Source organism: Patagioenas fasciata, chromosome 27, assembly GCF_037038585.1.
Source record: "Patagioenas fasciata isolate bPatFas1 chromosome 27, bPatFas1.hap1, whole genome shotgun sequence".
NCBI lineage: Eukaryota > Metazoa > Chordata > Aves > Columbiformes > Columbidae > Patagioenas > Patagioenas fasciata.
The window spans coordinates 3,769,884-3,797,826 of NC_092546.1; the positions used below are offsets into that span (position 1 = coordinate 3,769,884).

Consider the following 27,943-nt stretch of genomic DNA (forward strand, 5'->3'; position numbering starts at 1 on the left):
CTCTTTTAAACCCCCAAATCTTTTAAAATCTGTTCTCTCCTATTCGCTCTTTGAACTAATTAGCAAATAATTAGCAACTAATTAGCAATTGCTGGTGGGTGGGTGGGTGAGACCCTGTGCTGAGAGCTTCAGGGCTTTCTCTATATCCACCAAGTCATTTATATCAATGACTGTATAACAAATTGTCTTAAGCAACAGCAAATTCGTTTGAAGCATCGATGTTTTTCTCTAATGAGTAACGTTACTTTCAAGATACACCAGGCACCAACAGGAGTAAAATTACAGAAATAATGCAGTAAATGTAACTTTACCAAAGAAAGAGGTGGCAGGCAGGAACTGCCTTTTGCAGGAGAACTAGCCAAAAATGTCTTGATGCCTCTTAGTATAATAAAGGAGACAACACCAAGTTTAAAAGCAACCTGAGCCCTTAGAAAGGAGTGATTTTTGTATAGGGGAGTGATTTTGTATCGGGGAACTGATGCCCTCAGCTGAAGGCACAAGCACGAACTATACCCTGACTTGCAACCTCCCGGGCACTCTCGTGCCATGCAAAAAATATATATATATATATTTTTTTTTTTATGCAGGAAATGAGAGAAAAAAAACCCCAATTTCCTCTTTTATGCCAAGGAGAGCTGTCGCCTCAGCTGCTCCCCGAAGCAGGAGCTGAGGTGCTTCCCACCCTTCAGCTTAAGTGCATCCTTATAAACACTCTGTTAATAATTAATATTGGATTAATAGCAGTGGCAGTATTTTAACACGTGCATTAACAATTTATTAGTTATTCATATGGACCTTAATACCCTCTGAAAGTTGGTTTAGCGTCGGTTATTCTGGGTTTGCAGGGTGGTGAGCAGGTGATGGGCTGCAAAGCCCAAGCCCCACTGGGCACTGCCCTGACCCGCTGCTGAGTTTCCAGCCATTGCTGCTTTAAACTTGGGAGGTTTCCTTCCACTTCGTTTGGCACACGTAGATGAATTTAATCTTTTAACAAGGTCGGTCCAGCGTCACTAAACCACCAGCTGGACCCTGCTCTTTGGCATCACAAGTGTCCTTCCCTGCTGTGCTTCCAGCTCCACCCGACCTCCAGCTCCCCACTTCTCCCAGTCTGGGTTTTCCTGCTGGTTTTCTGAGAGGGATGATCATCCTAAATTGAATTCTGGGGGCTTAACATCTGCCTGAACCCCGGGACACCCTTCGGGTTTGCAGCGGGCTGGACCAGGTCAGGCTCCTTCCCTGACTCCAGCTTTTCTTACTTGAGCCACAAGGAGAATGAAAAGGGGGAAAAAAACCAAACAAGCCACAAAATTCCCCCCCTTTTTTTTTTCTTTTACCCCCGCAAATACATTTCACATGCTTGTTACATATAAAATTGAGTCAGGGCTGCGCTGCCCAAACCTGCCTCTGTTCCCAGCTGCGGGGGGGCCATCCCTGACCCCTCCCCAACCCCCCAGGTAAAACCCCCCAGACACCAAACAAGGGGTGACACCAGTGGGATCCTGGTACGACACAGCATGCACGGCTGGGGGCACCAGCCATGGGAAGGGGCTGCGGCAACAGCCGGACCCATGGCAGGGGTGGGAAGGGAGGAAGGGGCAGCATCCCCTCTGCTAAAATGGGGGGCCCGATCCTGGCAGTACAGGGGCCACCTTGGGGAGGAGGGTGCTGAACCCTCGGCTCCTTCACTCCTCTCCCTCTTGGGACTCAGCTGGGGGGCACCCAGCACCAATGGGTGCAAGAACAGGGTGGGAGGAGCAGGACAGGGCTCAGGGGGCAACCCAAGCAGCTGCTCTCACTTGTGGGGGTGCCTGGGAGGCTGTGCCCATCCAGGTGCCCACAGGAATGGGGACAGATGTGGGACCTGCAGCAACCCCTGGGGTGCAAGTGGTGGGAGGATGAGGAGGAAACGATGGGCTCCCCGGGCCACCTATCCCATCCAGACTCTTCCCTTCCAGCTGTTCCAGCTGTGCTCCTTCTCCCACCCAAAACCCTGAGTCCCCAACTCAAGCCAGTGCTGCCCCACACTTGGGGACATGGACCTACGGTCCCCCTGCTGCAGGGTGCTGGATCCAGGTGGATGCGATGGACATGCCAGCTAGGAGATGGACGCGCCAGCTAGGAGATGGACGTGCCGGCCAGGAGATGGATGTGCCAGCCAGGAGACTGGCGTAGCAGCCAGGAGATTGACGTGCTGGCCAGGAGATGGACGTGCCAGCCAGGAGACTGACGTGCCAGCCAGGAGACGGATGTACCAGCCAGGAGATGGACATGCCAGCCAGGAGATTGACGTGCCAGCCAGGAGACTGACATGCCAGCCAGGAGATTGACGTGCCAGACAGGAGACAGACATGCCAGCCAGGAGCTTCTCCCAGCGTTTGCTTTTGCCGTCGGTTCTCGAGCTGCTCGTTCCAAACTCTCTCCTCTTGTTCCCTGGGCTGCGTGGTCTCTCTGTGCAGGACGAGCCGGCTCCTGCTCTCCCTCAGACTTTGGGAAGCCCAAGAAAATGGACACAAACATGTCTTTTGCACTCATATGAATCTTGATCCCCCCATCCCTTCATCCCATTGCTGCCATGGCAGCTTGAGCAGATGCAAAGATGTGGCCCATTACCATTCTGGGGCTGCTGTTCCTGAATTTAATGACTTTGGCCTCATTTTGCCTTTTTTCCCCCGCCTTTTCTTGCTTGCGGCTCCTCAGAGCCTGGCCTTGGATGGGTTATTATTGCTTGTGCAGGATTGTTCCCAGGCACCCATGTCTGCAGATGCCACATCTTAAATCTGCTGAAGAGAAGCTCTCAAGGCACGGCCATGCCCTGGGTGGTCTGGCTTTGCCAAGGGGCTGGAGGTGACCCCCAGCTCAGCACAACCTCCCCGAGCGCCCCAGTCCTGCATCGCCCCGGAAGACTTTTCTCTCGGAAATTCATCTAAAAAAAATAAAATTGTTGGACTGAAAAAAACCAAAACCAACAAGGAAAGACAAGAACCATAAACAACCACCAGGAAAGTTTTTTGGAGAGTCTCTTAAAAAAAAAGGGAAATGGGGAATAAAGTAGGAAGTGTTTTCTTTTTCCCAGGCCCAAGCACTGCTGATCTCTTGGTTGGAGAAATGCATAGTTGGTAGCAAAACTGTCGGCTACATTGGGAGCCCCTGGAGCCGGGACAGCCCCTGAGCCATCGCACCCCGAGGGCTCACCGTGGGGTGGGACAGTGGGGCCATCGCTCCCCGACCCTGAGGTCCATGTGGTTCTGATCCTGTCACCTCTGGCTGCACCCCAGGACAGCGAGGTTCCGCTGCCAGCCCCGGGTGTCACCGGTGTTCCCACACCCCCTGGCCCCATCCCACTGCGGCCGTGCCCGGAGCAGTGAACGGTTCTCCTCTGGGAGATGCTCAGATCATCTTCATGTTGAACTTCCTGGCTCCTCCTTGGCCGGTGGTGGTGGTGGGACCATCCACCTTGCGGAAGGAATACTCCACCGAGAAGTTGTTCTTGTGCTGCCCCCGGCCGCGGCTCCAGACAAAGAGGAGGAGGAAGCAGAAGAGCACGACGCCCAGGAAGGTGATGCAGCCCATGGCCGTGGAGACCAGGATGGTCTTGAGGTCCAACGTAAACTTCAAGAAGACTTGCGTGTCGTTGTGGGAGGTGTCGTTGAACTCGCTGAGGTACAAAGTTCGGTTGGCAAAGCGGGAGCCATCGGCCAGCCGCCCCTTCACCGTCAGGGTGGCGAAGTAGGTGTCATTGCCACCAGCGTTGCTGGCAATGCAGATGTAGGTGCCGCTGTCCTGCACCTGGGCGAAGCGGATCTCCAGGGTGCCCCCGGGCAGCACGGTCGCCCGCCCCGTGCTGCGGGTGGTGATCATGCGGTGCTGGGGGGACACCCAGGCGATGGAGGGGTCGGGCTCCCCGTCCGCCCGGCACAGGAAGGACACGGACTGTCCCTCCCGCGCTGTCACATGTTGCAGCTTCCGATCCCTGATCTTGGGCTTCTGGCAGGTGAAGTACTCAAAGAGCACCGAGTCCGGGAAGTCGCGCAGGGCGTTGCCCTGGATTTCGGGCGGCGAGGAGCACATGGGCTGCTGCCCGTCAAAGTTGAGCGTCTTCCGCCGCTGCAGGATCCAGAGCAGGCGGCAGTCACAGGCCAGGGGGTTCCTGTCCACCCGCAGCGTCTCCAGCGTGTTTACGGAGTGGAAGGTGCTCTCCTCCAGCGTGGAGAGAAAGTTGCTGGAGAGGTTGAGCAGCCGGATTTGTCTGAGGCCAGAGAAAGCCTGTGGCTCCACAGACACCAAGAGAGCGCCCACAATGTGGAGCTCCTGGAGCCGGATGAGGTCTTTGAAGGAGCCCTTCAGCACAGTGCTAATGGGGTTGTAGGACAGGTTCAGGTACCGCAGGTACACCAGGTTCCTCAAGGCAGCAGCGGGCACGGCTGTGATGTTGGTGTAGGTGATGGAGAGCGAAGTGAGGTTCAGGCCCTGGAAGCTGGTGGGAGAGACGTCTTCCAGCAGGGGCCAGTTGTCGATCTCCAGCTGCAGGAGGTTGTAGAGCTTCTTGAAGTTTTGGTCCTCCAGTGCGGAGATGCTGAGGTGCCGGAGCCGCAGCACTTCCAGGTTCTGGAGGTAGGAGAGCGACTCGGCCGAGATGGAGGTCAGGTTGCACTTCTCGATGGTCAGCTGCTCCAGGCCGAGCAGCCCCGAGAAGGCGCGCTGGGAGATGTACACCAAGTCGTTATCACCCACCTCCAGGCTCTTCAGGTTTCGCAGGTCCTGGAACATGTAGTCCAGCAGGATGACGAGTTTGTTCTCGCTGATGTCCAGGAGGGTGAGGTTGGTCAGCTTGGTGAAGACCCCCGGGGGGATGAGCTTGAGCTGGTTCCCCCGCAGCCGCAAGGTCTGCAGGTTGAACAGGTTGCTGAAGGCTCCCGGCTCCACATTGGAGATGATGTTCTCACTGAAATCCAGCTCCTCCAGCAGCGGGTACGGGGAGAGGTCCCCTGGGTTCAGGCAGCGGATTCGGTTCTTGTTGAGCTCCAGGATCTTGGTCTCGGTGGGGATGCCCTCGGGGATGGAGGTGAGCCGCTTGCGGTGACACACAACCGACTTGATCTGTGGGGCACATTCGCAGCGAGCAGGACAGGCTGCCACCCCCAGGGGGCTCAGGAGGACCAGGTGGAGGACCAGGACCGGGAGCCACCATGTCATTGTGTAGAGCATGGTCTTAGGGGCTCACTACCATTCTCCCATGCACCTGGAAGGGAAAGAGATGTGGAGTCATAAAACCACAGAACCACAGAACGGTTTGGGTTGGAGGGACCTTCCCAGCTCCCCCAGTGCCCCCCCTGCCATGAGCAGGGACATCTTCACCAGCTCAGGTTGCTCAGAGGCCCGTCCAGCCTGGCCTGGGATGTCTCCAGGGATGGCTCATCCACCACCTCTCCGGCCAACCTGAGTCAGTGTTTCACCACCCTCATGGAGTCAGTAGTGAGCACGGGGGAGCTGACAAAGTCCTCCCCAGCCCCAGGGTTGAGGCTGAAAAACACTCCCCAAAACATGGCCAGTGGTGCTGGTAAAGTCCCAGCCCCACCAGAAGCCCTTCAGACCCCTCCTCAGGATCTAACATGCGACTCGGTGACCGTGTCCTGTGCAAATCTGGGGTAAACAAGCCTCACAGCCTGCAGGCACTGTTAGGAGAGCAGGGAAACTGAGGCAGGGGGAGAGATTTGTGGGAGGAGACGTGGCTGCAGACCCACATCTCAGCCTTGGCCCCCTCGGCCGCTCATGGTGTGTACGCAGGCATAGGGGACCGTGAGCATGAGCATCCTGGGACAATGCGGGGACACAGACCCACGACCCCCAGGGCACTGTTGGAGCAAAGACACGCACCTTTTGCCTTGCAAAATCATGACACGGGTGGGATGCCACATCCTCTCTGCAGCAACGTCTTATCCAGTAGCACAAATCACCCCCAAGCCCCAAGCTCGTGAGGTCCTGCAGGATGGGGGACGCTCGGTGCTGCACGTAGGGACGGGTCCTCCTGTCCCCAGTGCCGCCCTCTCGGAGCGGAGATTAAGGCACTGCGGGCACAGTCTTGGCAGAGGAGGGATTAACACCGACCTTGCGGGCGCGGCGCCCCGGCTGCCCTCCTTTCCAGGGATTAGCACTTCGCTGCTGCTTTCCCTTTCCTCTGCGTCCCCTTCCCCGCTCCCTGTCCCCTTCTGCACCCCAAATCTGTCAGGCTGCCACTGCACCTCCACAGCTAATTTCCCACCTTGATCCCATTATCCAAGCTGAGAAATTCTCTGGCAATAAACCCATTGCTCAGTGCCATGTGGGAACCACAGGAGATTATCTTCTTGAGACTTCTCTTTTTTTGGTGTGTGTCTTAATTTCGCCACATTTCCCTTTTTCCTTCCAAAGAATCAAACCGAGAGGGGAGCGTTATCATTCTTCACAGAACCGCAGGGAGGGGATTAACAGCCAGGGGATGGAGCATCAGCTTTTCTTGCTGGGGAACAGTGGGGTGGGACTGGAGACCCCACTGCTGTCCCTGCCACGTGTCGCAGCCCCTTCCTCCCATGTCCAGCAGCTGGGGGTCCCTAAGTGCCACCTGGACAGCGGAGTGGGGACGGAGCTGCTTGGCAGCCTCTGCCTTCAAGGAGGTTCCTCACAGCCGTGCCAAGAGCCATTTTGCGCTCGCTCTGCCTGGCTGGTGGCCTCGGGAACATGAGCTGGCTCTGGGGTGAGGGCGGGTGACAGTTTTGCTTGGTCCCCATAGTTCAGAAGGCTCTGCTCCGCTCTGCCTGGCTGAGAAGGATGCTCCAGGCATGACCTACAAACCCACAGGAAAAAAAACCCTCTCCTATTTATTGTGACATTTATTATTTTAATTTAACACCTCTATGCTAAATAAATATGAGCAGGCATCGCTGTCCGGCTAACGCGCTCACACATTCGCTATGCCCATCATTGCCTCCCCATGAGGGGTTTGGGGAGGGGGCAGGTTCTGGCCTCTTCGCTGCCCACGGCCGCTGTGCCCAGGCAGCCCGTGAGCTCTGGCTCTGCTGTGTTCATTATGGATGAGCCCAGGGTAACCGGACTCCACGTTTGGTTACTACTTCAGCCACCTGATCCTCTAAGCAAAGGTACGAACCTGTTGGCATTGTTTTACCAGCAGCCGGGGAGCGGGAGCAGCCAGGGCAGAGCATCACCCATCCCTGCTGTCCCTCACCCCACCACGGGTGCTCCGCTGGAGCCAGCATAGCCCGGACACCCTCAGCACACCCCACGGGGGGATTAACGGGCACTGGTTGAACCCCCTCTCAGCAAACCCAGGCGAACACGAGCTCCAGAGCAGGGAGCTGAGGTGGCTCTGCCCCTCTGCCGGCTCCGGGACATCCTGCAGAAGCCACCCCAGCTGCAGCGACAATGGGGACCCCCAGTCCCCACCCATCCCAGGCAGAGCTGAGCAGTGGCATTTATTAATAGCTCATTACTCCAACAGCTCATCGTTCTCTGGGGCTCATCTGGTCCCTGGGGACTGAGGCCAATTAAGACTCTAGTTGAAGGCCTAGATAGAGACTCTTCTTCACATTTAATTCATTTTTAAAAATAACACACCTGCTGCACACAGGGCCAGGGAACGAGCCAGGAAAGCCCAATGCACTGCCCCATGTCCTGAGAACCTCATGTCCATCTGTCCAACCCTCCAGGGATGGTGACTCCAGCACTGCCCTGGGCAGCCTGTTCCAATGCCCCACAGCCCTTTGGGGAAGAAATTGTTCCTAATGCTTTCCTAATATCCAATTAAACCTCTGACAGGGCATCCCCAGGACCTCCCCTGGCTTCAGGGTGACACCAGAAGATTTCCCCTCTGATTAGGGCAGCAGAAACAACCCAGTTTACGCTGGGGCATGGAGGAGATTAAATCAGAGAGGAGGCATAAATTTAGAGGCAGAAATGATGTCCTCGCTCTGACGAGGCTCTAGTGATGAGGCAATTAGCAAACCGAGCATGAGAATAACCCAGCTGAAACAGGGAGAGGAGGAGAGAGCTGGGGGGAGGACAGAAGAAAAAAATCAATCACCAGCCCTAATGGAGAATGATCCAGCAGAGAGTTATTCCTAATCCCACCAGAGCCTGGCTGGGAAAGAAATCATCCCGGCTCTGCTGCTCTTGGGGCATCCAGAGGATGTTTTTTCTGGGTCAGTTCATCCTCCAGCAAAGCCAGATTGGGGCAGGGGGAGCTGGAGAGAGTCGAGCGGCCGGGTGGGCGCCAGGAGGGCACCCATCAGACTCCATACGGGGGTTCTACCCAGCAAAAGCCATGACTGATGTCTTCATGGATCCATCTTCCCACTCCATGACCCCATCCCGAGTCCTCAACATCCACAACCACAGGACTCTCCACTTTTCTCCCACGTGGAAACTCCCAACCCTCACAAACGCTGCAAAACCCAGAAATGAGGATTCCCTAATGAGCTAAGATGCCAAGGAGACAACTTGAAAGAAGCCACCGCTTATTTTTAGAGATAACCTCCTGATTCTTGAGCACGTGGCCCAGGCAATACCACGCAGGCAGCCACAGATTGGCCGCAATCTGCTTTTCTTCTTGATAGACATGACGTCTGAATCTCTATCTCCACAAGATGCTCCCAGGAGAGAAGACATTTAGATACGACCACAACGTACAACATTTCGAAAAGGTCACTGCATGTGCTAGGGGACAAGGCACATCAGCAACAGGGGCTTCGGGGAGGTATTTAATATTCCATGAGCATCTTTATTTCTCTACCAAGGTGAATAACTCCTCTATAACGAGTGTTTGGGAAGGGGGAGCAGGACAAGTGGGTGCTATGATCTTATTCCAACACAAGCAGTTGGATTCAACCACCTCTGCCATCAGTCAGATCTGAATCTCAACTGCGCCTGGGAAACAGTGGCCAAGGAGAAACCTGATCCAGATCTCAGCAGCTTCAGTACCTGCCGGAGCACAGGGGAACGACGGCTCCTGAGCAGCAGGGAACATGTGCCACCCTGCCACATGAAGGGACCCCGCGCCTTTGCTCCTCTAACCCAGGCAGCTCCGTAATAAATGAAGTACAGGAGCAGGATGATTAATAATCATAACAGAAAAGCATACGCTGTAATTAGCCACCTTTCAGAAAGCTGATGGATGACGCTGCTGGGGGGCGTGCGGAGCGCAGGGCTGGCACAGCCGCCCCCCACGCAGCCGCGGCTCCTGGCGCAGCCGTCCCCGTGTCACCAGCCGAGGACATCGCTGCAGCCCGAGCTGCAGCTGCTGCCCGCAGGTTCTGCCCCAGCAAACCACCTCGCTTGCCCACCCGCTCCAGCATGCCAGTGCGCGTTAGATTGGGTCATTCATTAAGCTCAGCATCTTGGTGATGCTGGCCTGAGCCCCTCGGGGGGGGTGGCACATAAATCACACTGTGATCGATGCCTCCATTTGCCAGCATTGGACTTTGGATGGCAAAGTCTGCTCTTAATCCCTTATCTGGGCCGCGGCTCCAGGGAGACCTTAGTGCGGCCTTTCTGGACTTAAAAGAAAGATGGGACAGACTTTTGAGCAGGGCCTGTTGTAACAGGACAAGGGGTGATGGTTTTAAATTAAAGGAGGGAGATTCAGGCTGGACATGAGGAAGGAATTGTTGGCCCTGAGGGTGGTGAGAGCCTGGCCCAGGTTCCCAGAGAGGTGGTGGATGAACCATCCCTGGAGACATCCCAGGCCAGGCTGGACGGGGCTCTGAGCAACCTGAGCTGGTGAAGATGTCCCTGTCATGGCAGGGGGGGCACTGGGGAGCTGGGAAGGTCCCTCCAACACAAACCATTCTACGATTCTATTCTAAGCCAGCTCAGTCCTGGCCACCTCTCCGAAGCTCCTGGATAAAACAACAGCCGTTTCCAGACTCGGTGCTCAGAACAGACCCTGTTCCTGGGGGTCGTTCCCATGGTGGGGGTGCAGGGGTGCCCTCCGGAGGGGGAACCTGGAGCCCAGCACAAGCTGCTGCCAGCCCGTGGCACAGCACCTTGGGAGGGCGATGCATCAGTCGGGAGACTTTAATTCGAGCGGACGGCTGGACTCGTGGGCAGGATGAACAGGCTGACAGGCCAGACTGACAGACAGATGTCTGCTCTGAGGACAGGGCGGGAGAGGCAGCCATGGGTGGAAAACAACCCGGTCCCAGCAGGACTGCTCAGCTTCCTGCAGAAAAAACGAGCTCGTAGCTCTGCGAGGAAACCTCTGCGGGTGCAGCGGGGGGAGAGGTGCAGATATGGAGCCCCCAGTCTGCTGGAAACCCCGTTTGGAGTGGGGATCCCAGGTGAGGGGAGCACGGAGCCGCAGCCTTCCCTCCGCGCTGCAGCTCTGCTCAGCATCAGTTCGGGGCTCAATACATTTTTTAAGACCTGTCTACAGCTGCGGCATTGGAAATTTTATTGCCATCTCAATTATGATCATAGGAGCAGGGAGCAAAGAAAGCAAAATGCCATTACAGGGTGAAATAACGTTTGACATTGCAATCTATACCTCATCCTGCCAGAAAGGAGCGAGGCCAAACCCCCACTGTGATAAACCCCCACGAGAGGAGGGGGACAGGGACCCATCCCAGCCCTGCCTGAGCCCCACAGAGATCAGATCCCTCCCAGCATCTCCCCTCAGATTTCGGAGGCGGCTGGATGGGCCTCAGGGGGTCCAGCTGTGCCCCCCCTCCCCATCTCCAGGCTGCAGATTGCAGCGAGCGGTGACATTTGGAGAGCGACACGCTGGCGTTGGTCCCCAGAGCAACAGCTTCGGGGCATCAGCTGCGGCCGAGGGACCAGGAGAGCATCTCCTTGCCCATCTGCAGCCCCAAAGAGGTTCCCAAAAGTCAGAAGCCTCCGTGGCAGGGGGAGAAGGGGACATATCACTGAACTCCCTGTCTGGCATCTCAACAGCAGAGCAAGGGCGAAGCCTCCAGAGGGCATCTCCCGGGATGGAGCTGGTGGGCTCCCAAATCCCATAAAACCTGCCCAAATCCTGAACTGCTGCTCTTCACACAACCTCGGAGCAAGTACCAGAGCTTAATGTCCCCGAGCTTTGCATCACGTCCCCACTTGAGTCACTTCTTGCTCATTTTGGGGTTGTGGCGACAGGCAGGAGATTGCTCAGCTCTTACATGGGATAAACCTCTGGCTTGAGGGGACGAGGAGGGAGGTGATGCCACCAAGCAAGGGATGGCCAGGAGCTACAAATGAGCTGGATTTCAAGCATTCCAGTGCACAAACCCCATGGGGGGCAAGGGCAGCAGTGGTGCTGAGCCCCAACAACCCTGGGGAACACTCACCGTTCTGCAGGTCTGGGGCCGCAGCGACATCTGGATCAGCTGTGGCATCTGAGAGCTGGGATGTTTAAATGGCAAAGTGTCCGATCCAGACAGCCTTGGCTCTTCTGGACAAAACAGCACAAGGAGACAACCGTCAACCACCTTTCCACAGTGTCCAGCACAGAAATCCCAAATAAATGGCCCCCAAAACACGAGGACGTGGCACACAGGGACTTCTCAGAGAGGGGGAGCACCCCTAGTGTCGCTCCAGCTCCATGTGTGCCCTGACAACTGCAGCTTGCCTAGTTTTATATATATATATATATATATATATATATATATATAAATATATATATATATGATTTGCTACAATTTTGCTAAAGCATTTTGAGCTCTCTGGATCACATTTAATTTGCCTGTAACAAAGAAAGAGGGAATTTAAATAGCTCTCTTTTCAGGGGAAAACCAGCTCCTCCTGGTTAATGGACCACAAATGGTCCCACTTGGGTCCTGTTCAGCTACACCCACACAGAGATGCTGCTGTTACAGACTCCCTGGCCACGCATTATCTTGTAGGGGGTGTCACAGCCTGTTCATTGGAAATCCTCAGTGAAGTCCCATCTCTTGGTGACATGCTGAGCATCTTGCTGCAAAAGTGCAGGGGAAAATGCAGAAAACCATTGGGGAAAGAGGTAAAATTCAGCTCCACCCATCCATCACAGCAACGCAGCATGGATACAGCGTCTCCCAGCTTCTCAGAGGGACACAGCCAGAAAGTACCCCAGGGAGAGAAAAGGAGAGATGGGGCAGAGGTGTTAAAAACAGAGGGAAAGAGACTTATTTCTTAAAGTCTTGGGAAAGTGGGAAGACACTGAGATGGAGGCAGCCGAGCAGCATCCAGCCAGCATCCATAGGTCCCAGCACCGAGCGGTCCCGGTGCTGGTGATGGTTCTGCTGTGTCCCCCCATGAACTGTGACCCATGGGGCAGCAACAGCCAGGACCCACCAAGAACCTTGGGGCAAATCCATGGGGGAAAACATCCAAATCTGGTGGCCACATCAGAAGCACATCCAGTGATGGATGAGACCGATCTATCAGATCACAACCCTGTTTGCCACCGCAAACAACTTCATCCTGAATTTCCAGAGGTTGTCAGATGTTGGTGCGGGGCTGAGCAAGCCCTTGGCACGTGGACTAATGAAAACAGCATTATTCCCCCCCGCTTCATTTGTCACACTCAGTTAATACTCCTGTTTATGGAAAAAGGTCACAATTTAGATGTTATTTATGTCACTTCAGCTTTGGTTTGCAATTGCAGGGTCCTGCTCGTTTTCCATCTCCAATTAGTGTCTAATTACAGGGGCCCTGCTCCATCCCTCCTTGCTGCTCTGATGGAAAGGAGAAGAGTCAGAGGTCGTGACTGTAGGACCTCGCCTGGGTCCCCAGCGAGGAGATGCCCCGGAGAACGCTGACCTGAGAGCAGCCTTTCCCTCTGGCAGCACAAAGGGAACCAGATGGACTTGCCTTCAAATGAGATTTAAACGGAAAAATACAAAATAGCTCATTCTGGCAATATCGAAGAGTTAGTGCCAAGCTGTCCCCGAGCACGGGGAAGGTCAGACCGGGTGACTCTCTGCAAAAAGAGGCCAGAAGCACCAACCGCCCTCCCGGTTTGCACCCGTGCACCACCGAGACCGGGTCTGAAACAGCAGCCAGAGCTCCAGCCCTCCCGCTCCCCCGAGGGGAAACAAACCACTCGTCCCATTTCAGGCTTTATCGTATCTATAGACCAGAGTCACTGCAGAGACCTGGCTGATAGAGTTTGGATGGGATTCTCGGCCAGCGATGAGGATGCTGCTCTGCACACCCTGCCGTGTACCGACCCATGAGAGCATCATGAGGAGCACCGCGAGGACCACGCTCACCGCGTCTCCATCGCCTGGGCTCACCCCACGTCCCACAAAACCACCGGGAGCACCAGGATCCTGCGACGGGACGGGCAGTGCTTGGGATCAAACGTGCCCAGGGCAGCAGGAGGGAGAGCCAATATTTGCTTCAAATGTTTCTTCTGTTCAGTTTCTATTAAATATTTTCCCTCCTCCCTTTCAAGAACCTCCTTTAGTTCTCCCCATCTCCCTCTAGCAACAGTATCTGGGAGAAAAAATGAATTTTTAATAGGAGGGGGTGGCAGTAAGAGGGAGACCCTAAGGCAAAGAGATAAAACATGGATCTATTAAATAACCTCATCATCATGAAACCACATTTTAGGAAGGGGGAACCACATGAGGACCACGCAGGTCCCTCCAGGGATGGTTCATCCACCACCTCTCTGCCCAACCTGGGCCAGGCTCTCACCACCCTCAGGGCCAACAATTCCTTCCTCATGTCCAGCCTGAATCTCCCTCCTTTAGTTTAAAACCATCACCCCTTGTTCTATCGCAACAGACCCTGCTCAAAAGTCTGTCCCCCTTCAGCATCTCCAAGGGGAGCTGTTCCCATCGCCTGGTCCCTGCTCTGCCCAAACGCCCCCCGGGCTCTGCTTGGACGGGGCTGAGTCCACCCAGATCACGCCCCTGGCCCCGTCTCCCCATCACACAGCTGAACCCAAATATAGTCCCTGGTTCTCTTTTCTTGTACACACAACCAGTGCTTGGGGTAAAAGTCCTTCCCTATGAACTCACTGTTGCTTAATAAAGCGCAAACCCTCGGAGACCTCGACGCTGGGATCTGTCATTTTAATTCTCGGCGACACTTGTTCCTCGCCACTACGGTATGTGGCCGCTGCTATTTTGGCTGCCGCATCAGGAGCCGAACGAGAAGCCCCGGCACTCCGGGTCTGAGCCGTTAAGAGCTGGAACACAGCTTTTTAAAACAAAACAAGACAAAACCAAACCCATATGATGGATGGGGCTGCAAAGCGCAGCAAAGCTCATGGTGGCACGAAAAATTTGTCTTGCAAGGTAAACCCTACATAAACTTCAAAGATAAAGTCAACCGATAACACCTGAAGCCAAATCAATTTCCCTACTGCGGCCGGTGAGCCGGAGCGGTTCTCGGCATCTTTCGCAAACGCTCTCGCGGGTTTTATTGCTTTCTTTCATCTCCTCTCAAATCTCCGCTCTGAACGTTTCTGCCCTCGCCTGTTCATTTTGGTGTTTTTCCAGGATTCACAAAACAGCCCTTGGGGCTCTGGCATCACCTCCCGCTCGGGGATGGGAGAGATACTGCGATGCCCCCGCCGCCCTTCCACGCAATTCAGTGGCTGCCCCACAGCTGCAGACACAGCTGGGCAGCAGGAGCGTGTCCGTCTAAGAGAGTACATTAACCTACAAAGCCAGGCCTCCAGACTCCATCCACTTACAGATAGGGAAACTGAGGCATGGGATGCACGTTGGGGCTTTTCATAGCCACCGGGTGAGTCAGCACAGCCAGGGACAAGCTCACTGGGTCCCCACGTCCCTTAGCTCCGACATGTGTGATTCGGTGCTCGGGGAGATGCTGGTGACAGACATCCCACCTGGGCTCCCAGTGAGCTGGCAGCGCGGGAATTACCGCTGCCCACGGAAAACGCACCCACCCATGTGCTTTACATTCCTGACGTTATTTCCAGGGCTACAGCAACAGCTCGCTCCCATCCCAGGGATGCGAACGCAGCAGCGACGTGGCTTGTATCTGCCGGAGCAGCCCAGCTCCTCTGCCTTATGGCAGCTTCAGTTCCCCACGTCTGCGAGCAGAGAGGGGCCACCCGCTCCCTGGTGGGATGCTCGGGGGCCAAACAGCGGCAACCGACAACCAGAAGTTGAAAAGGCTCCATTGATTCCAACAGCATCAATTTAAAGCCTTTAAACGCCAAGCTACAGCTGGGCGCTTTTGTTTGTCCGTACCATTGGGCTTCAAATTTGACGCTTAATTCGGGCTTGTGCTGTTGCTCAGAGGGAAAGCGCAGTGATTAGGTTTGGGCCTCGGAGCAAGGGATGTGTTATCTTGCGATGCAGGATTAACTCCGCTAATAACAGGAGACATTCCTGAGCTCAAAACACTAAAAAAACCCCCAAAATTTAGGAAAAAAGCCCCCGGCCCTGCTATCTTCAGAGAGGAATCAGCACAAGTGCAGCCCCTGGGAAGGGCTGAGTCCAGCGGCAGGAGAGGCGGCGCAGGGTCCGCTGTGCCTGGGATGCGTCCCCTCTCTGTCACCACCCACAGCCCCTTGCTCAGCAGGTAGGATAAAAGAAAAATCTGCTTGCGTTTAAGTCAAAAAACATCTCTCATATGATACTGTTTGACTCCTGCTTCCCCGTGCCGGTGGGAACATCTGCTCCTCGTTCCTTGGGCGCTTCTCCGGCTTTTTCGCTGGGCATTGCTGTGTTTGAGAGCATCTTTCCCCGAGCTCAGCTCAGCCAAGGACCAGAGGCTTTGGGAAAGGCTGCGGACATCCAAGTGGGATTTTTGAGACATCTGGAAACCATGAGAAATGGTGGTGGGATCACAAGCCACCTCTCTCAGCTGCTCTGGTCAAAACTCACCCAGCAGCAAGAGGCAGCAGCTCTGCTCCCTCCCCTCCGCCTTAACGAGCGCCACAGAAACGCCAATGATAAATACATTAGCTCAAATTAAACCAGATCAATCCCAGGCTGTCAAACTGGCAGCTCCCCAACACATTTTGAGTTATTCTCCCATTTAAAGGACGCACGCCACGTTTCTTGCCATGCCCCCATGAACCTTATCCCCAGTCTCCATTCTGCAGTGCAAGGGATGAGTGAAAAGCAGAGCTTTGGGGTGCAAAACCCCAAGACCCCTCCCTTTACCAAGGGGTTATCATGGGGCTCACCACCTGCATTTCTGCATTTTTAAGGCCAGCAGCAAAATCTGGCCCCAGCTTTAAAGACACACACGAATATATTGCACCCAGCAGCTGTTCGGCTTGCTGGGAGCTGCTGGGCAACTCTGCTTTTTCAGTTTTGTTTTAGTTCCTTGTGATTTGATTCAGAGAGACGTGCAGGAACTTCCCCGCTCTGGATGTGGTTCTCTCGTGGTGTCTCCCTGACAGCGGCGCTGGACCTGGGTAACCCAGCGCCCGCCAGGGTGAGAGCGGGTGGCACCGCGGCGGCAGCCGAGACCGCGCCACAAAACCCAGCAGCAAGTGGGAGCAACTTGAAGGGCCCAGGCTGGTCCTCACTGTGCCACCAAGTGTCCCCATCCCCAGGGTCCAGCCTCTTGGGGGATGCTCTGCTCCGAAGGGACGTGCTCGCGCTCTGGGCGCTGCCAGGCTGCAGATCCACGCACCCAACAGCTCTTGATCTATTCTGCAGGCGCTCTGCCTGCTTCTGTTATCCTCTCTCCTCCTGTTTGCTCTTCTCTCCTTCCCAAAACCTCATATCTCAGGGTAAGGCTGGGCACGAATTTAAAGAGCAGCTGCTCTTCTGCAGTCGCTGCCTTGCGCAAACGCCACGAGAATTAGAGCACCTTTTGTCAGGTTTTAGCTCAATCCGCTTTGCAAGTGGATTAAGAAACTGGCACAAAAGTACTCGGGATCTGGAGTAGGAAGAAGCAGGCTGCTATTCCAGAATGATAGGAACGGTGTATGCTGTGATTGCTGCCTGCTCCATTTCCCCGAGAAACACAACCTCGGTAACATTTGCATTTAAACCAACCCTGGGATTTTTGAGAGAAGAATTCGCTTAGCCCTAAAAACAAGGATGCTGAGAGAGGGGGGCGGGCAGGGCCCTGGGGTGGCGAGGAGCAAGAACCTGCAGGACTATGGGGAAAACAGGAGTGATGTGAGATGGGAGAAGACCCTTCCTGCCGCCGCCTGCGTTCAGAGCCGCTCAGGGCTGCCAGGAAAAGGCTCCAGGGGCTGCGAGCGGCGGCTCCAGCCCTGGCCGCGGGGAGACTGCAGGTACCAGCCCCTCCGGAGCGCCGGGGCCGAGCGGGGAGGATGGAGCCGGGCAGGTTCAGGCTGGAGCTCCCGGTGCTGCCCTGCGCCTGCTTGAGGCCGTTTAAATCCCCGGTGGGGGCAAAAGCGCAGCCCCCCCGGCCGGGGCTGAGTCCCCCGCCCCGGGCACCAGCCGGAGGCTGCGGGGAGCGGAGGGGCCTGGCGGCCCCGGGCGGGGGCACCGGCCGGGCAGAGCCGGGGGCAGGGGAGGTTGCCCCTGGGGGCCCCGCGGTCACCCCCCGCCCCCACGTGTGCGCCCGCCGGGCTCTTCCTCCCCCGGCCCGCGGGTCCGGTTGGGTCCGGCGCGGCACGACCGGCGGCGCTTCCCCGTCCCCCACCAGCCCCCGGGACCCCGCACTCACCGCTCGGCTCCGGCGCCCGGGCTGCCCATGGCGCGGTGCGGGCAGAGCCGCAGCCCCGGGGGCGGCGCGGCGGCTCCGGACGGACCCTGGCCCCGACCCGGCCCCGGCGCCGCTCCCCGCCGCGCCTCGGCCGAACGGCGGCGGCGGAGCGGCCGTGGGAGCCGCCCCCCGCGCCCCCCGCCGGGCCGCGCCGCCCCGGGAGCGCGGGGGAGGGACGGGGACAGGCACGATGCGCGGCCCCGGGCTGCGCTGCCGCCGGGGAGCGGGCAGAACCGGCGGAGAAATGCAGGCACCCTCACCTGCCACGCCGTGTCCAAAGGGGAGGGGTCTCCCCGGCCAGCCTGGCGTCCCCCCGTTCCGACCTACCCTGCTTGGAGCCCCTGACCCCATGCCAGCAAACCTGATACCCCAAGCCAGCACGCTCAGGTACCCCCATGCCACCCTGCATGGGGACACTATCCCATGTCGCCCTGCCTGGGCTCCCCCAGCCCCACAGCATCCTGCTTGCATCCTCCCCTACCCCACATCACCTGCCCTGGGACAGGGTCTGGCTGCCCACCTCACTGGAAGCCCCCTCTCTGTACTGGGGTCTTAACCCACCGACGTGATCATGGACCGACACAGCCATTTCATCCCCATCCAACGGGGGAACTGGGACAAACAGGGCACGAACAGCACCATAACACCAGGAAAAAGTACAACCAGCAGCCAGGGCTCCCACATTCGTCTCCCCACAGTGGGCTCTGCTGTCCCTCTCAGCAATGCCACATTCACAGGCAGACACAACAGGGCCAGGAAGATGCCAAATTCTCCGAGCCATAGTGTGGTGCCCCCCAGCAGCACCCACACCCCACAGACAGCACTCACCATCAGCCATTCCTCCTTGGAACTCTCTCCTTGCCCCTCTCCACCCCTGCTAAAGCCTCCCACAAATGTGGATGATTTGGTTCATTAGACTTTGAGGGTGGGAGAGGCCAATCCCCTCCTTAGCGCTGACATCCTTTCAGGGCAGAATTGTTGCTTTTCTCTGTCCGTCCATGCTTGGTCTGGGCTGGCTTTAGCATTGCTGGCCACAGGGCTCAGGGGACATGAGCCGCTGAAGCAGAGTGTCCCATGCCCTTGATCTGTTGCGTGACAGCCGATGAGCATCGCCTCAGCAATTCAGTTACATTTTCTGCATCTGACAGCGGTTTTCAGGCAGAGTTTGGCAGCATGTCCTCCATTTTACAGATGGGGAAACTGAGGGAGGAAATCATGGTTGAAGAGCAGGGTGCAGCGCTGAATCCCAGGCTGATGTGGTGCCACAGGCTCCTCTAGTAGATGCTCTTGCCTGAACTGGCTCCGATAGTGCAGGATGCTGCCAGAGATGCCAACAGTTCTCCCAGCTTCGGTGTCTTATCGGTTCCACTTGCAACTTCCATCCCTTGCTGCAGCCCAGTGCCTCTGCTGATGGAGATTTCTGGCTGCCTCCTACTGCTCGTTTGCTCCAGGATGTGGATTTATAATTTCATTGCAGGCACAAGCATCTTGGGCTTTCCCATTTGAGTTTCCTCCTCAGCCTCATGCCTGGATCTGAAGTTAAAACTAGGAGATTTACATGGGTGTGAAGGAATTTAATTGCTGTTTTAAACAATAACGATTTATCTGCTTAATAAAAGATGGAAAATCCAAGCGTGAGAAATGCAACTGCTTTAGTTGGAGATGTATTTTTAAGAGGCTGGCGTGAGGGGGAGGGCATGCCGGAGCAATCCATGTTTCATTGCAATTCCCCAGGATGAAAAGGTGATGCTGGCTAATTTAAACCTAGTCATTAAGCTGCTGTTTCAAAAACATAAAGTCAATTAAACAGCATCCCCCCCGCCCTCACTCTGCAGGTCTGCCTTGTTATTAATCAAGGGACAGGGGGAATTGTTTCATCCATACGGCTCTTGCTTTTATCTCTGGGAGCCAAGTGCTGATCTGATTTTGTGTGATGCTTTCCTGCCTTCTGGCCAGGGTTAGAGTTGATTTTGGGGGGCAGAGTGGTGGCAATACAGGGGGGGAGCCCAGGGTGGAGTGGGCCACTTTGTCCCTTACCCCTCCCAAAGCCTCCTACCAGAAAACCAAATTATTATACATCTCACTGTTTCCCTTTCATGCCATTATTTGGGGGAAATCAAGAGAAGTGATTTGACCAGGATGAGCTGGTTGTGACTAAAGCCTGTGACACTGGGTTTTAGCTCGGCCTTGCTCCCCATCCAGTGCCCCCCAGTCACCACCTCCTCCCGTTAGCTTTGATGCTCCTTTAGCATCACTTTGGGCTTTAATGAAAGAACAGGACAAAGACGCAGAGCAAAGGTGCCAGGTAAACAGGTTTGCTTCCTGGAGGGGCCCATGAGGCGTGTCCATAGGTCTTGCTCTCCAATTAATTCAAATTGGCCTCAATATGAGCACTAATCAAAAAGGAGCTTAGGGCAGAATATGAGGGACAGGCTGGGCCAGGGGTGCCCTGTCATCTGTGCAGCTGGAACCTCCTCCCTGCGAGGGGCTGTGGCATTTGGGGTGCTCGGATAGGACCTGGTCCCCTCCTTTGGTCTCCTGGACTGTAGCCCCATCTGTCACCCCTGCCCTGAGAGCCTGGCCCTGCACAAAATAGCGTGTGTCCCCCACAAAATGAGGATGGGGACCCAGAAAACACATCACTCCAAACTCCGCCTCTTGCTCAGGATCAGGACTGGGGACGCAGCAGGGCCACCTGCGTCACAGCTGTCCCCTGCGACCAGAGTGGAGCACGAATGTCACCTCCTCCTCTTGAGGTGCCCCTGGTTTTGGGGGGTGGGAGTGTCCCTGGGGGGAAGCGCAGAAGTCGCAGGGCGCTGGGGATTTGGGGGGGTCTCTGCCTTTGGGGGTGTTGTTCTGAGCAAGCCAGCGCTGCGAGTATCTTGACAAGTTTTACTGCTTTCTGGGGCATTTTCACACAGACTCAGCAAAATGATTTAAAAAAAAAAATAAAAAGAGAAATTTAAAAAGAAATCACAGCTGCTCTGGCATACGCTCAAAATCTCAAAGAGTTTCTGGCTGAAACGTGCTAAGGGGAAAAATATATCCAACAAACAGAGTGATAAACTTATTTTTCCCCCCACTTTGCCTTCTCACAGTGGAGTGCGGGAGCTTTTCCTGCTGGGCGCCGGGTCCAGGGTCCCCCCTGGCTCTCTGGGGACCTGTGCCAGCCCCGGTGCTGCCGGCCGCGCTGGTCCCGCAGCTCACACGTGGCACTCAGCTCTGCCAGTGACAGTGCCAGCCCTGCTAAGGATGCGGCAGCGGGAGCCATGCGATGACTATAGACTTCTGGTGGCCGTTAATTCTGACTGATGGAAACGTCGATTGACTCCTCGGAGGAGCTGCCGATGGCTCGTGGTCCCCATGGTGGATCCAGGAGGAGCCAGTGTTTGATCTTGCAGAAATCGGGAGGCTGGGGAGCTCAGTGAGCATCCCTTTGGAGTCATAGAATCATTTTGGTTGGAAGAGACCCTTAAGATCATCAAGTCCAACCACAGCCTCACTCTGGCACCAAACCATGTCCCTAAGAATATCTATACATGTTTTAACCCCCACCGGGGAGGGCTGGCCTGATGCTGTGAGGGCTGGGGATGCCAAGGAGCCCGTCCTTGTCCTCGCTTGGTGGGGTCCCAGCCCCAGGACGTGGCTGGAGGGCAGCCAAGACACCCCCAGCCCCAGATGTCCCTGCACCAGAGCCAGCCAAGCCACAGGGACAGGGGAGAGCGCTGACCCTGGAGCTTGTACCCCTGGTGCTTCTTCCCTGGGTGTCCAATTGCTCCTGGTGCACAGGGAAAGGGTTATTACCCAATATCCTCCCAGGTAGATGTGCTGGTTGGAGGCTTTGCAGAAACCCACACCCGAGTGGAGAGTGACACCACATGGCCATAGGCAGCAAGGCCCTGGGTGTCCAGGGGACACCACCCCACGCTGTCCCCTCCTCTGGCTAGAAGGGCAGTAGGGGCCCCGCTCCATCTGTGGGTTCCCAACTGGGAGTGACACCATCCCAGGGACCCGCCAGGATGGGACCTCATGCCAAGAAAGCCCTTGAGGTGCTGGAGAGAGTCCAGAGAAGGGAACGGAGCTGGTGAGAGGCTGGAGCACAAGTGTGATGGGAGCAGCTGAGGGACCTGGGAGGTTCAGCTGGAGAACAGGAGCTGAGGGGAGACCTTCTGATCTCTGAACTGCCTGAAAGGAGCTTGGAGCCAGGGGGATCGGGCTCTGCTCCCCAGGAACAAGCGCCAGGAGCAGAGGAAACGGCCTCAAGTTGCACCAGGGGAGGCTGAGGTTGGATCTGGGGAACAATTTCTCCCCCAAAGGGCTGTGGGGCATTGGAACAGGCTGCCCAGGGCAGTGCTGGAGTCACCATCCCTGGAGGGCTGGACAGACGGAGATGAGGTTCTCAGGACATGGGGCAGTGCTGGGGGTGGGGGAACGGTTAGACTCGATTTTGAGGTTCTTTTCCAACCAAAATGGTTCTGTGATTCTCATTCCATGATTGCCTGGCTGGGAGGTCCCATGGGCTCGCTCTGACCAGGTCCCCCCACCGACACCCCAAAACGCAGCCTCCCTGACCCACGTCACTCACGCAGACAGAGGGACATGACCCACCCCCCCAACTCCTGGGGCTTGGGGAGCACAGGACAAGGTCACTGCCACACCACAAGCACCTCGTGTGACCTCCTCTGCACGGAGCCGCGTTGATCCCCCAACAAAAGCCTTCTCCTCCAGCTCACTCTGCCCTGACCCTGATGTTTCTATGTCCGTGGTTTTGATCTGCGGCAGAGCACGGACCCCTGAGGGAAGACATCTCACCCGCTTATTTACCTACAAAGCACCGGCCATAGGTACCTGCTCTGCAATCACAGCCTGCGCCGATGACTAAGCCTAGTTACTTTTAATAAATATTTGGTAACTACAATGAAAGTTTCTCTGGCCAAGCACCTGCTGTTCCGAGCTGTCCCCAGCAGAAACACCATCAGGTGAAAGGTTTTAATCCGAGCAGGAAGGAGAGGGACCTTTCCCAACTCCAACTGACAGGGTTCGAGTGAGAGAGGTGGCGAGAGCTGGCGCTCAGTTGCCTTTAACAACCCCCAGAGAGCCCTTTCGCCACAGCTGGGTCAGGGTGTCCCTTCTGGCAGCGAAGTCAGCCCAAGGTGACAAACTCCCATAGAAGGAGGATTTCCCCCAACCCCTTTTTTAAGGTCTATGGCTCAGTTTTGCAGAGACATCAGACACCAGTGCCTCTTGCCTTTGGGGGAGCTTTTCAGGCTCAACAGCCCCCCAAAACAGCACCCCTAATTCCCTGTCCAAAGAAGCACAAAGTCATAGGATGAGAGGAAATGACCACAAGTTGCACCAGGGGAGGTTTAGATTGGATGTTAGCAAAAATTTCTCACTGGAAAGGGGCATTGGGTGTTGGAACAGGCTGCCTAGGGCAGCGGTGGAGTCACCATCCCTGGAGGGTTGGACAGACGGACGTGAGGTTGTCAGGACATGGGGCAGTGCCGTCCCTACAGAGTGAACAGGCAGCACGTGTCCCTTCTTGAAGCATTGCCCATGGTTGGAGGTGGCAGATGCAGTGATTTTCTTCCCATTCCTTGTCCTGGTTCACAGCCCCATGTGCTGCTGTGTCCAGTCGATGGCCCCCCACGCCATGGAGCCCCTGGGACTCCGCTTGTGCACAGGACAGAGCAGAGGGAACGTGGCAGCGCCAGCAGAACTGGCCCATACATGGGCTTGGATGTGCTCGGGCACCACAGCCCTCCCAATGCAGACAGGCAGGAGAAGGGGCGATGGACAGCATCAGCACAGCAGCTTTTTGAAGATGCTGTTTTATAACACCTCCTCTCTTTGCACGGCAGAGACACTGGTGGCTTCTGGAAGGGTCCAACATCACCTCTCCATCCCTGCACAAGCGCAGGGATCCATGCCGGAGCCGTGCCCAGTGGGATCCAGCGCTCCTCGCCATCGGAGAGCTGGGGGCGGCCGCTCCGCTGCCTGCTCGCTCCCTCCCCGCTAGGAAATTGCTCCTGATGAAATTCAGCCCACATTTCCCTTCACTCAGCTGCATCGTGCGAAACGCGCTGCTCGCCCCCGGCTCCTCGCCCCCCTCCGCGTGTCCCGCCTGCCTTTATCTGAGCACAGCATCGAATCCCTCCCGGCAGCTCCGAGCTCATTTTCAAATATCATTAGAGCTGCTTTGCAGGCGATTAGGATTCCAGGCACTGCGGTGCCAGGGACGACAAACATGCCGTTTGTACCCGCTAGACAAAAACTGTCCCCTGTGCCTTTTCCAACCCAAGCCCCCGCGACCCTGGCATCTGTCTTCATGCTTAATTCAGATAGACCAGGTTCTCCTCTCCTCAATCCATCAGCTCAAGCCATGGCTGTGTCTGCTCAGCTCTGAGAGATGCTGGTTCCCAGTTGGAGATGGGGCCACTGCAGATGAATTGCTGCTCACCATCCCTGGAGGGTTGGACAGATGGAGATGAGGTTCTCAGGGACATGGGGCTGGGTTAACTGTTTGACTCCATGATCTTGAGGGGTTTTTCCAACCAAAACAATTCTGTGATCCATGTGATGTGCAGGTGTGTGAAAGCGTGCACAAGCAGGTGCAGTTGTGTGCGAGGACGTGTCCTTCCCAGTCCTTTTTCATGGTCACACCACAGCGAGGTGCCAACCCTCACAATTTTCTCCATCTTCCCAACCTTCACATGTATCACAGCAAAGAATTTTCTCCTCAGATTCAGATGGAACTTCCTGCATTTCAGTCTGTGCCCATTACCCCTGGACTGGGCACAAAGTCCCAGATGTGACCTCAATTATGTGAGGCAGGAGTCAAGGCCAGGACACAGCTCCTGCAGGACAACGCTCTCCCTGCAGCACCCACGGCCAAGGTCCCAGGTCACACCACTCTGGACCACACCAGCACCCGTGTCACCTGTGTTTTCCACCACTGGGAGCTGCAGCATCCCGCAGAAAGGAGGAGGAAGGGCAGCTCCAGTTGTTTGCTGGTATGGTTTGCTCCACCTCACCTCTCTGGTGACAGCTCCAGCCACCCCCTGTCCCCAGCAGGGCTCTCGCCCTCCTGTCGCTCTGCATTTGCATCCCCACTGCCGCGGGTGTTCGCTGGCAGCTGCCGTCAGCTCCAGCCGCGCTGCCCTGGCAGCCGCCTTGCCAGGGCGATAATCGGAGCTGCAGGCAAAGAGCAGCTCCTGCCGACTCGTGCATTTTCCCCAGTCCTTGGCTCTGTCAGCGTCTTCTAAGCAGATTAAACTTGGAGCCCAGGCAGGGCAGCCCTGTGCCTGGCTCACCAGGCTGCTGGGAGGCAGAAAATGGGGCTGGGGGTGTTCTCTGAGTCTGGGAACAGAAAGAAATTGTTGTCCCTGAGGATGGTGAGAGCCTGGCCCAGGTTGGGGAGAGAGGTGGTGGATGAACCATCCCTGGAGACATCCCAGGCCAGGCTGGACGGGGCTCTGAGCAACCTGAGCTGGTGAAGATGTCCCTGCTCATGGCAGGGGGGGCACTGGGGGAGCTGGGAAGGGCCCTTCAACACAAATCATTCTCTGATCCTTGTCTCAGAAAGCCCCAGGTGCACTGATGCTAATGCCATGTATAGGGGGCACTGCGCTCACCTGGGGGCTGTGAAGGGACTTGCTTTGTGGGGAACAGCATCTGTCCTCAGATCACACGAGCCTGGGGGCTCCATGTTGAGCGATGGCTGGTGACACTGAGCTGGGCTGTCCCACCTCAGTGACTCCCGCTGGGCAACAGCACCTCGCTCAGCCCTGTCCCTTCCCATAACAAATCTCACAGAGGCTCCATCCACCCAAACCCCTGCATCTGCTGAAAGCCCCCAAACATATCTCATTGCAAATGAGAGGCAGGAGCAGAGATGCTTGATCAAACACCCAAGGAAACATTGTCTCATAGCTTTCCACATCTGACAAAAACTACTAAAGCTCTATTAAACTTTAGGAGTAACAGTAATCCATCACACCACTGCTGTCATTATCCTTGGTAATTGTTTCTATAATTAAAAGCCCCTTTGTGTCTTGTCTCTCTGATTTATCAGATAGGGAGCACTCATGCATGAATGATGCATGGCTGTTGGGAGGACACCCACCTCTGGGCTGCTTGCATTTGAGAGATGCATGGCCTGGGCTGAAGCTGCAGGTGCCTCTTCCACGTGCACAGAGCCAGGGCACCGGCCAAGAAACTCAGTGCAACCCTTGGTCCCTTCATGCCCCTGTGCACCCCAGGCCTGGAGCCACCTCTAGCGCACAGGCACCAGGAGATAGAACCATAGAGTCATTTCGGTTGGAAAAGCCCCTCAAGGCCATCAAGTCCAACCATTCCTCTCAGCCCTGGCACTGCCCCATGTCCTGAGAACCTCATGTCCGTCTGTCCAACCCTCCAGGGATGGTGACTCCACCACTGCCCTGGGGAGCCTGTTCCAATGCCCAAAATCCCTTTCCAGGAAGAAATTTCTCCCAATATCCAATCTAAACCTTCCTTGGCTCAACTTGAAGATCAGCTTGCTGGCAAGGACCTCATCCCTCCTGACCTCCGTGGGGCTGGGATGGGAGGTGTCCTTGGCTCTCATCCTTCCCTGTCACCTCCCATTTTTCTAAGCTAATATCTTGCAGCATCTTAAGTAAAATCTGAATAAATACAGAGTTTTGGAGAGTGCACAGATGAAGCTAATAGGACCTGAAAATTACTCTTTCTTGTGTGAGTCACACACCTAATGTATGTGCATATTAATGCCTGCAGCACACTCTCCTTCCCATCTTTGTTTTCAGGAGCTTTCACTGGGGGTTTAGCTAGAAAGACACACACCACAGTCACCATGGGGGAGGTTCAGCTCATTCAAACATGGCCATTAGTGTGGGGGTCTGGCCTGCTGGATCTCACAACTTTTCCATCACAGTGTGACATGCAATAAAAGTCTCTGGGCCTCAATTCTATCTCTCAACTGGACGCCAGCCCAGTGTTGGCATCCAGCACAGCACCGGTTTCTCCGTGCCACCCGACTGTGACCAACAGCTTGGCTGTGGTTCAGGAGACTACAACAAGAGCAGCAGCACAAATATTGGCTCAAGGCCTTTGGAAAACTTCGACATTCAGAGCACACAAGAGCCAAAAATATCTGGCCTGGAAACTGTGCACCTTCTAGGCGATGGCTCTGTTTCTAGCAGCGCTGGTGATGGCCAGGAGCGCCCTTTCCTCAGGGTGGGGAAAGGAGGGAACCAACACAACCCTCCACCTGCTTCTCACCACGGCCACCCCTCCACCCCTCTCCTAACACCCAGGGGAGGGCGAGGGGTGACCACACAAAAGCCGGGCTTAGCCAATGCACTTCTGCCTTCTAGCAAAAGGACAGAATCTCTCATCCCTCCCGAGAGAGGCCAGGTCCTCAAAAAGCACCAGGTTCTGTAAAAATCATATCCCAGTGAACACGCTGGCTGCAGCACCACCAACCCCTCCCCAAACAGCCTTTTAGCCACGAGTGTGTATTTTTGGGATGTACAAGGCTTATTCTGCTGTAACTAGACAAAGGCCACGTGCAAGCAGGTATTTAGGGCAGCTCATTCAGGCACGTTGGAGGCAATCGGCCGCCCCTCTTGGAGCTGAGCCTTCGCACACCAGCAGCAGCGTGACCATTATCTCCCTCCTTTTCACCCTCACCAACAGCACAAACATGCACAATGTACCTACCTGGGCTGGATTAAAGGTGCTGACCTTTGCATAAAGCAGCTCTGCAGCCAGTTCTCACTCCACCAAGCTGTTTGCTTCTTCCACACTCATCTGAGGAGGTCTCTTCTTTCTAAATTAGGGCTTAAGACTCTGTGAAGCTTCAGGCATGCCCCTCATTGCAGACAGGTGTGCACAGAATTAATTTGCAGGTGAGCTCTGAGAGCCAGATTTAATGCTAGTTACTCCCTCACTACATTGTAAGGCATAATTGCTCTGCAGCCTGGCACCCAGACAACGAGCAAAGCCTCCTCTTTATCTCCACACCCAGTGCTACTAGAGCTAAGGAGCAAGCAGGAAAAGCCTGCATAGACTTCAGAAAAAGCCCTTACCTAGCTACATGCCACTAAAGGATGTTTTATTAATCTCTGCTTTGAAAGAGCTGGCTGCAGAGAATGGGAGAGCAGCTGAATTAATGCAGAACACAATATAATATCCACGAGTGGCAATATCATCTCCTTTTATCAAGCTTCAGAAAAATCTTGCTATTATTCAGCAGTAATGAAACCAGTGCTATTGCAGTGGCAAACGCCAGGTAAGAGCC

General features: G+C 55.6%; 1 protein-coding gene across 3 annotated transcripts; it reads right to left on the reverse strand.

The window, feature by feature from the left end:
• Positions 1–750: 750 nt before the first annotated feature.
• Positions 751–27,539, reverse strand: LINGO3 (leucine rich repeat and Ig domain containing 3). 3 transcript variants are annotated; one of them, XM_071799616.1, is made up of 3 exons: positions 27,364–27,539; positions 11,331–11,434; positions 751–5,239 (listed from the first exon to the last, which is right to left on the reverse strand). In XM_071799616.1, the coding sequence occupies exon 3, from the start codon at positions 5,203–5,205 to the stop codon at positions 3,388–3,390; it is 1,818 nt and encodes a 605-aa protein (XP_071655717.1). In that variant the 5' UTR covers positions 5,206–5,239; positions 11,331–11,434; positions 27,364–27,539; the 3' UTR covers positions 751–3,387. The 3 variants fall into 3 exon arrangements, with proteins under 3 accessions (XP_071655717.1, XP_065714610.1, XP_065714611.1); XM_065858538.2 differs by lacking the exon at positions 27,364–27,539 and adding an exon at positions 17,605–17,740; XM_065858539.2 differs by lacking the exons at positions 11,331–11,434; positions 27,364–27,539 and adding an exon at positions 17,605–17,720.
• Between the last annotated feature and the right edge of the window lie 404 nt (positions 27,540–27,943).